Genomic DNA, 10,180 nt, shown 5'->3' on the forward strand with positions numbered 1-10,180 from the left:
TTGTTAATGGGAATCAGGTCAAAGTAGAGTGCGGTCATGGCATTCATTAATATATTTATCCCACTTGGGTCAGAAAGCATGTAGTATGATATTTACATATTCCAGTGGAACAACTTCTATATATAACCTCTTTGAAGTTGTGTGTTATCTCCCTCTCCTCTCCCCTCTGCCCCCTGGCAACATGTCTGTGTAATAGATTAGATATAGTAGATTATACAGGCAAATACAGACACTGAGATGGTTTTTATTTGCTGATAACTTTCTAACGTCACTTGAAGAAGAAGAAATGACTATGCATGTTGTGTTTAAAGCAGAGTGAAGTTTCCTGCCAAAGCAAATCCAGACATCATAATGATCAAAGACCTGAGAATATTAAATACTCTCTGTCTTATCTGTACAGGCAGTCGTGGCCCACCAGAGTGGACATGCACCAGGACATAGAGGACAGCTTGGCAGCGTCCTCTATCTCCCACGCTGGGGGACCCCAGTCCCCGGCCCGCAGCGCAGAGAACCTGCTCAACGGTCATCGCTCCAAAGGCATGCTGGAGCTGGGCCGACGAGAGGAAACCACACTGACGGACTGTTCAGGACCGCCATCCCAGGTACGCTCATCTCCATCACACTTATCCAGCACTGAGGCAAAGAAAGCGTGAGCCAGCAGAGCGACACACATCTGCCGCAGTTTTCTGAAGGAAGGTTCGGTTCTCCACATAGCTTAACTACAATAGATGTGCACAGTAGGGTCAGATTAAAACCATCCGTACAATCAGCTCACGGATGCCACCACTGTATGAAACAAGTGGGCGTGGTCCAGAGCTGCTGTTGTCCGACTGACTGACTTACTAAACAGCCCATTCACATATTGTTCCTCGCACCGTGAGTACAGTTTCTTTTAGAGTTGAACTAATTCTCGTTGGCACTGAGGTACCTTGATCAGCTGTGTAATCTCTAAGTGAGCTCATGGCCGAGATGTTTTGTTAGACTTAGTCTTTGTGTATCCACAGATGGAATTTGGCTCTGTTTGTTTTAAAGTGCTCTGACACATGATTTTGAGTTTCTGCTGTTGAATCTGATACTTAAACATCCTCTTGTAATTTCTAATGCATGTGGCCGGTCTTTCACGTCATTCCAGGGAGCCTGTGCTGCCACCTCGGGCTCTGCTCCTGGGTCTACCTCTGGGACAATCAGGGCCCCCACGCCATCCACCTCAGCCGCAGCCAAGCAGCGAACCTGCCTGTTCAGGTCTGGATTCAGCTTTCGAAAGTGGAAAAAACTTATATATTTATAGCTTATTATAAACTGAATATCTTTAGGTTTTAGTCTGTTATTCAGATACAGTATTTTCTAAGACATCACCTTGGATTCTTAGGAAATGTGATGGTTACTTTTTACTGTTTAGAGACCAAACGATAAATTGATTAATTGAGAAAATAATAGGAAGATAAATTGATAATGAAAAGAAATGTTACTTTCAGCCCTGTTTCAAATCAAAATAGTCTAGATGATCCTGTTCTAAACTGGTAAATAAAATCTAATGAATCATGTCCCATGTTTTATCAGGGTGATGGAGGATGAGGAGGAGGAGGAAGAGCAGGACCCATCTCCCCTCCCGACCCAGGTGGTCCTGCGCCGTAAGCCGCCCTCCATCACCAACCGCCTAACCTCCAGGAAGAGTGCCCCGGTGCTCAACCAGATCTTCGAAGAGGAGGGGGAGTCGGACGACGACTTCGACATGGATGAGGGCCTGCCCCCCAAACTCAGCCGTCTCAAGATGAACATGGCCGGGAACGCCGCCAGCCTGAGCTCCGCGGCCGGCTCCTCCTCGTCCCCGGGGTCCACGCAGAAGCGCTACCACCGGCGCAAGAGCCAGGGGAGGGGGTCATCGTGTTCGAGCTCTGAGACTAGCGATGACGACTCGGAGAGCCACCGGAGGCGTCTGGACAAAGACTCAGGTTTCAGTTACAGTTGGAACAGAAGGGACAGCAGCGAGGGGCCGCCTGGTAGCTCGGGCGGCAACGGGGGAGGCAGCAGCTCAGGGCAGAGTAAACCTCCCGGAGAGGGAGGGGGAACCTCTGGTCCAGACAGGGGGAGTCCTCCTGGAGGAGGAAGCAATGGAGGAGGAGAGGGTGGTGGTGGAGGGGGTGGTGGGGGAGGAGGAGGGGGTAATAAAGGACAAGACAGCCCATCCAGTTGTTGTAACAACAGTAGCACTACTAACCCTTCCCTCAGCTCTCTGTCCCGCTCGTCCCGCACGGTCAGCCGCGGCACCGAGCTGGTGGAGAGCCTGAAGCTGATGAGTCTGTGCCTCAGCTCCCAGCTGCAACACCACCGCGGGGGGCGGGGAGGTCGAGGAGGAAGAGGGGGGAAGTTCATCATAGACCCTGGCAGCCTCTCAGGAGGGAGCGTGAAAATCCAGGAGAAATCAGCCTGGAGGATGTGCATCGGCTCCACAGGGAGCCTGGACACCATCACCCTCCCCACCACCGCCCTGCCACGCACCCCCGCCACACAGCATCACCACCGCAAAACAGCGCCACACGGCCCCCCCGGGCTGCAGGCGGGGCCGGGCGGCAGGGACGCTCACAGCAACCTGAGCACTTTGAAAAACGGCGTGCTTCAACTACCTCTGTGTGAGAAGACCATCTCTGTCAACATCCAGCGGGGCGGGGGCTCCAGGGATGGCCTGCTCTGTACCTCGGCTCCGGCCAGCTGCTGCCAGGTCATCTGAAGCTCCAACCCTCTGTGGACCATCAGCTTCCCGCCCAGCACAACCAGCTGAAAAGCAACCTTCTGCTCCCGCGTTCACCTCTCCATCTTTTCCCTCAGTCCCTCTTCAGATCATCCGTTTGAACACACTACTCCTCCTTTTAACGTGTTGCAGTTTGTCTTGTGTTTGGCTGTAGCAGAAAGCTGACCTCAACATCAACACAGCTGCCTTCTGCTGTTGTCTTAACCTCACCTTACTGTCACAGTTTTGTTTGTCTGAGTGTATGTTGTTAATGGCTGTTTTATAACATTTATCAGTGTGTTATGTACGTTTGTTTTATGTCCACTAACTGCCCTTCAGATTAGTGGGACTCATATTGTCTTACTAACAATATGCTGGTTTTAGAACATATTAAAATGAGGAGGGTTGGATTTGATGGTCACAGAGTAAAATGTTTTAATGGTATGAGCATAGAGTCCAAATTTCTGAGAAAAAGTCACAAACCATAGTAGTAAGAGACAAAAGTCGTAATACTATAATAATAAATAAGTTATTTAACAAATTCTATTACTTCACAAATATTAATAATTTAAGATAAAGCTGTGATTTTACAAAAAAGCTCAAGGTGTAGTTTTGTGAGGGAAAAGTCATAACATTTCAGGAATAAAGTCTTAATAAAATGAGATTACAGACAAGAAATACTCATTCTTCTAAAATTCTTCTCATGTATTTGTTTTTACCACAACTTTGTTCTCAAAAATATCTCTTGAAATGTCAGATATTTCCCCCTCCTTCCTCCACCTCGAACCTCTGCTCCCCTCTGAATGTTAGCTAGCCGCTGGATTATGAAGTGGAATACATGTACCAGGCACCTTTTGACCACTTCTGTCAAGGTTTTAATTTTGACTCCACTTTGCACTCAGACAATCTGTTTTATTAGCGTTTAAACATTTTTTTTTTTTTTTTACTTGAATGAATTCAGCTCCATTTATTCACAATTGCAACATATTATCTATCAAAACCCCTTTAAATTTGTCTGTAGAGGCAACACCGTTTTAGCTTAATAAATGGGACAGCAAGAGAGAACCCGGTGGGTTAGGGTGTGACCTCCTCTGTGGCAGCAAACAGGTGATAATATTGATACTGTAGCAAGATAATTGAAATGTTACTGCTGACCATTTATTTAAAATGAGGTATTCTTATTTTTTTATTCCTGTTTTAAATGTGTTGCTGTTGTTGCTGAAAGAGAACATTAGTTGTGTCTGGCTCTCTGTAGAAACAAACACACTACCGATATCCGTTCTGATTTGACCTCTGCTGGCTTCTTGCAGTCTCACCTGCGCCCACATGTCGCCCCAAAGCTGACTGCACATGTGGGCGCAGCGTGTTGACTCGTGTATCAAGTATGTATATACAGTATGTTTAAAAGTAAAGTTTATTTTTAAAACTTGTACATTTTTTGAGCGACCTGCTGTTTTCAAATGTCGACAGGGGATCTGTGTGAAGTCTCACTGGTTAGAATAAGTGCGCGTGCACCAGGTAAATCAGTAGGAAGTCACCTGTGCAGGAGAAAAGGCTCATGACTTACAGCTTTAAAAAGAGCCAGCCAAGAGATGGACGTATGAAAGACGGGAAAGGGGAAATGGGGAAATTCTTTAAGGGCATTGGCAATAAGCTATACTGTGTGTTGCAGCTATCTGTACAGAAACATTTTCATTAGTTTAATATTTTGAATTCCAAACGTACGGCCTTACAGCGGCCTCGTTGGACTGAAAAGAAAAAAAAAAAAGGAAAGCTATGTTTTAAATATTTTTTTCCTCTCTCTTTGGTTGTTGTCTGAGTTTTCTTTTAAAAACCAAATGTAAATAGAGTTGTAAATATGGTGCTCTTTATCTAGAACAGCAGAGTGAACCCTTTGGTGCATAGCTGTACAGTAATCTAGCCTTATGATGATTAGTAATACTGTATGGGTGTCTCAGCTAAAAATATGGCCGTGTGAGGAAAAACGACACGATTCTGTTCATACCGTCAGGTCTCTTTGACTGTTGTCTTACTCAGCTGTATCCAGGTGAATGACGTGCATGTGTTTCAGTGTTTGACATTCAATGACACAGAGGAGAGAGAATCAGCCACAGAAATGTTACTGGACCAAAAAGCAAATGGAAAGAAAAGAAAAGGAAAAAATAAACACGAGTAGGAACCGACAGAGATATTCAGTGTATTATTCTGTAGTTGAAACCTGTTGTCAGAAGTTACATATAGCTATGGTAATATCCAAAAATAAAATGTGGAATACTGTCTCATCTCGTCTTCTGGATCTTTCTTGATTTTTATTATTTATTTTTTTCTGAGACTGGGTGAGACGAATGATCCTCTAATGCTGGAATTATTCTCCAAGACTGAAGTGAAGATCTGACGGATTTTTCGGCACGTTAGCAGCGTGACTCTGTGTATGTATATGTCACAACTTTGGTTCAAACCATCTACCTGCCAACTATTGGATGGGGATTGTTATGTTTGGTACAAACATTCATGTCCCCCTCAAGATGAATTTTGGTGATCCCTGAACTTTTCACTCAGCACCATCAGTTAAAACGTTTAAATGCCTGCATAACAAATGACATTCCCATCAGCCTCAGCTGTATGGCACTCTTGTTTAGGGCTAATTAGCAAATGTTAGCATGCTAACGCGTTAAAAACTGAAGATGTGACCGTGGTAAATATTATATTAGCATTGTCCACTTTTTCTGCCACTTGGGGGCAGCAAAAACACGCCGCAGACACAACACTGACATATCATCACCTTTATAAGCTGACATGAGTAACATGTTAGCAAAAAGTTGCCTACTGACTCATCCAGCAGACACAGAGAAACATTATCATTCCTTTGGAGTTGTGTTTGTGTCCACCTGATGAATATCAGTTCAATATTCACTCTCCTTTTTAGTAGTTTTGGTACTACTGAGATAAGTGTTGGTCCTTAAGCTGCTAAATGTTCACCAGCTAGTCTCTAATGGTGTCTGTCTGCTGTTTGCTGCAAGTTGAGGGCCTTAAAAACCTCAAAACAATGAGCTGACTGATGCTATGAAAGCGCTATGGGGAGCTGCAGAATTTGGCGACAAACTTCTATCTTCATTACAAGCTTGGTCATGCGATCCACTGCTAATTAAAAATGATGAATAATCTATTGCTGCAGCTTTAAAACACTAAATTCAGCTCTGAACATGTGCTCAAGATACGGTCAGCCATGTAGGTCAGAGACTCGCGGCTGTGATCCAGGTCATAGGAGGTACTGAAAAGCAGTCACTGGTGATTAACATGCTACGTGAAACCTTATGCTTGGTACACTCAGCCTCTCCACTCAAGTAACCCACAAGCCTCCTGACCAGATGGCACGGCCCGAGTTTACAAGAGAGTTGATCTTTCTATGAACTCGCCTCTTAATTTCCTCACACAAACACGGTGGAGCTTCAACCAGAAACTAGAAAGAGTGGTTCAACTGACGGTGTGAAGCATGTTTCAGGCACTGAAATCCAATAATGCTACAAACATACAGCTGGACACACTTTTCATTTTCTTTGTTATACGTTTATTTAAAATGCAGACAGCCTCTAAGGTTTCAGTATACTTTATTCTCCACCACAGTTTCAATACATTAGGTAACGTAAATACCAGTGGACTGCGTGTGTGGAGCATATAAAAACAATTATTTGGACAGGCATTGCATTTCAAGGCACCAGGGGTGGTTTTCACTTCAAGTCATATTCATCTACACTGCAAGTAACAAACTTTTTACTAACTGATAGTTATAGGATTATACCCTGGTCATGCCACACATCAATGTTTGTCATGATCTCTTGTCTATGGGAGCAAAAAAAAAAAGAAGTATTTGAATTAATTCACTAATGTTGTTGTAGCATTAAATGTTTTACTTTGGAAATCCATCTATATGAATGTATGTGGTTTTAAATCCCAGAAGGCAATTTGAAGCTTTGCTATGTCAAAAACTCAGATTCATAAATTCAGACAGGAAACACTATATTCGGGTTTCCAGTCACTTTTCTTCTTGGGTCACATGACTAACCTGATAGGACAGACGTCCTTTTTTATCTTGACTTCTGATTTGAGTAACTTGATGTTTTAATTTAAGTTTTGACTTTTTGATCTGAAAATGACCAACACAGACTGACATATGAATATCTGAATATGTGAGCCCTTCAATAAAACTCTTATTTCTAAGAGGGGAATTCAGACACATAATTGCAGATAGATGGTTTTCAAAGTAAGAAATATTTCAGCGATATTTAAATGTTTAACATTTAGTACAAATTAAATTTCACTGCTTCATTATTTGCTTCCATACTTGGAGTAAAGAACTTAAGATGAGAATATGTTGATCAATTACAAGCAGCTCTAATACAGAAAGGTAGTCAGCATCGGTTGTTTACTGTCATTTAAGCCAGTAGGTTATTAGTAGGAGTCTTTGGTAAAATGGTGGAGTTTGTTTTCTGTGTATGAACCATCACCCTGTAGGATTATAACTCATTAGTAATCATAACTGTAGGTGGGGAAGTTTTAAAGGGTGTGTATAATCCCAATCCACAGTACTGTTTAAACCCAACCCAAAGTGACTTCAGTGGCTGAAGAACAGAACACACATATAACAGGACAGAAACTACTTTCATGGATATAACAGCAATATTTGCTACAGTATAGTCATAATACAGCATTCTTCTGTGATTGGCTTTTATCCCATGTACACCCCCCCATAATAAAACCCCTTTACAGTAACAAGAGACCAACACAGTTCATCTGGTCTGTTCATCCGCTCTTGGAAAAGTTTACCACAGTTTGCCCCATTTTTACTTCGGTGAAGGGGGTGAGTAGAGAGGATACTGCAGATCAATAGCACACCCCTGCATAAAAATCTTAGCGTGTCGGTGTAAACAACAGTGGGATCTGTTAAAGCTGGGTGAAGCGGCTGCCGGCGGCCCATCAGTATCTGTAGGCCCTCCTCTCCTCCTCACTGGATGGTCTTACTGAGCTCCGGGGCTTCAAGCATTTTCTGAAACACAGTTGGCAAACAGCAACACATTCATTTGGATTTGCTTCTCTACAGAAAGCTGCTGCGCGCGTTTGTGCGTGCGCGCGCGTGTGTGTGTGTTCTAGGTGTAATTTATTTAAAAGGATCTGAGAGAAGTTGGCATCCATCCTGCTTTGTAAGCTGGGCATTTTATTGGAATAAGAAGCAGAAACCCACCTTCCCACCAACCTTCTGGATGAATGTGATAATGTGCAAGTAGCCGAGGAGGGAGTTTGTGTGTGTCCCTGCACTATTTACAAGACAACGCCAACAGCTTAGCCGTTTGTCTCATCGGTCACCTTAAAGGGTTATTCCGGTTTATCACAATTTGAGTCTCATTATTGTAGTTTCTGCCCTCATCTGTCTCTTTAATAACATCAAGTGAACTGCTGAGATCATCGCCAAAAAGGAGTCAGACGGGAGCAAAAAACACAACCAGTCAGGCAGGTTGTACACAAACACAATATACACAATTCATGAACAACCCATTGCTAATACAGGCGGGGAGCGGCGGGAGCCCAGCTCAGTGTTGTTGTTTGCAAACTCAATGAGAGCCAAATGTTTATACTGGGAGACAAAGGTGAATAAAAGGACTTCTGTGCTGCCTGAACTACCGCAGGCTCCATGACTGTGAGGACAAGAATCACAATCATCTAGTCATGCATATAGTTTTGAGATGAGAGGGATGGAATAGTGTGTGTAGTGCTCAAAGCAGTGAAAAATGACATGCAGTGTATGAAAATCTCAATGTACGAAAAAAAAAACCCAGCAGAAAGCTCGTTAGTCTTCATTGGAATGATTTTCCAACTAACACAAAGTGGTAAACAAGAAAAGAGTTTGTTTTTTTCTGGGGTACAGATGTTGAGATATGTCTGAATTGAGAAGTGGAGACGGGCAGAAAAATCCATCACATGCATTATAAATGATGAGTTTTCTTTGTTCATTTCTCAAAGGCTGTGCGCAGTCTGCCCTCGAGGAGCAGAGTTTGGAAAATGGCATTACATGGGAGCAGGGCAGCGGGTCTGGACAGTCTCTGGCGGATGGAGGCCGGCAGAGGACTGGCTCTCTGCATCACACAGACACACACAGGAACGGCAGGCAGGGCTCGTTTGTAGCGCTCTGCTGACAGCACATAACTCAGGGAGGATCATGGGTCATCAGAAGCAGGAGAGCGGAGCTCAGCGCCATCGATGAGAGCTGTAGTTACACTGGAAGCAAAAACCTGATCCTGGAACCCATATCGGATTGTTGCACAGCTGTCCAAACACTGGAAGTCTGTCCGCTGGGATTTTTTACACAAGGTTAGATGAGAGTGGAAAGAGCACGTCTATGTGTATAACTAAAGATGTAACTACAGTCAGTCTTTGGTTCCAGTTGGCCACGATGCTTCTCCAACAGTTGCTCTTTAATAAATTACAGTCCACGACTTTGAAGCAGCCCCTCGTCCCAAGATGCTGATCTTGGCAGAGTTACTTTTTAATCAATTAATTCCTTCATGCTTCTGGCAAAACGCAAAGCAGGCAAATTGGATGTTATTAAAGTTTCTGTCCCACAGACCCATCCACAAGGGGGTTTGTGCTGAGGCAGCCGTTTAACTTCAGAGCTGATTCTTCAGGGGCAGCAGAGGGGTTAAAGACGAACGGCCTCCCCCGGGAACAGGAAGGAGCAATTAAATCCTTTCAGCAACAAGCAGAAAGACTGCATCCTCCCTCCAGAGGAGAATCCAGAGAATTAGTGCCTTTTAATTTCCAGACAGTTAATGAACAGGACATCTGCAGCCTGGATATCTCCTGTTTTCAGTGACAGTAAAGGCAGGAACAGAGACGGACCAATGACTGGTTGTTCGTGGTTCCGCAATAACTGACAGTAAACACAAGGAGGAACCCCACACTTTGGACTGGACACATTGCTTTTCTCCAACTCCACACATGCATGGGTAGGGACAATTCACCATAAATGTATTGTAACAGCAGGATAATAAAATCCACTAATGCTATTTAATAGGGGACAATTCACAATGAATGCATTGTTGCAGTTCATGTTCTGTGAATTGTCTCCTCTTAAATAGGATTTTAAACATAGTTGATTCCTGATCATTTCTTCCCATGGATCTTCTGCAGGACAGCCTCCTCATGCTGCTGAACACACAGTAAAGAGTGGGTCTGACGGAGGTTACTCCCACGGGGCAGCGCTCCTCCTCCTTTACAAAGCTTGACCAGATGTAATTTTTTTTCTTACAGAATATCTGACTCCGCCCACACAGCCACAAAGACTTAAATGAGCTCGCGCCTTGCGTCTGCCAATGTGGTTTCACTTCTGAGAGTTTGCTGTAGCGATGAGCTCTTGCTAGCACGCCGACTTCGACATGATGGTGTGTGTGTGTGTGTGTG

General features: G+C 44.0%; 2 protein-coding genes across 2 annotated transcripts in view; one reads left to right on the plus strand and one right to left on the minus strand.

Annotated features, from left to right (window-relative positions):
* Positions 1–281: 281 nt before the first annotated feature.
* On the plus strand, positions 282–5,010 carry LOC123967242 (SNF-related serine/threonine-protein kinase-like). The gene is made up of 3 exons (XM_046043299.1): positions 282–602; positions 1,133–1,242; positions 1,561–5,010. Exons 1-3 carry the CDS (start codon positions 297–299, stop codon positions 2,726–2,728), a joined length of 1,584 nt encoding a protein of 527 aa, XP_045899255.1. The 5' UTR covers positions 282–296; the 3' UTR covers positions 2,729–5,010.
* A 1,263-nt stretch (positions 5,011–6,273) lies between these two features.
* LOC123967241 (anoctamin-10-like) overlaps positions 6,274–10,180 on the minus strand; it is a 34,909-nt gene continuing 31,002 nt past the window's right edge. Inside the window, exon 11 of the mRNA XM_046043298.1 lies at positions 6,274–7,772. Coding sequence (XP_045899254.1) covers positions 7,731–7,772 — 42 coding nt within the window. The 3' untranslated portion in view covers positions 6,274–7,730. The remainder of the gene's footprint in view (positions 7,773–10,180) is intronic.

Source organism: Micropterus dolomieu, unplaced genomic scaffold, assembly GCF_021292245.1.
Source record: "Micropterus dolomieu isolate WLL.071019.BEF.003 ecotype Adirondacks unplaced genomic scaffold, ASM2129224v1 scaffold_178, whole genome shotgun sequence".
NCBI classification, from domain to species: Eukaryota; Metazoa; Chordata; class Actinopteri; order Centrarchiformes; family Centrarchidae; genus Micropterus; species Micropterus dolomieu.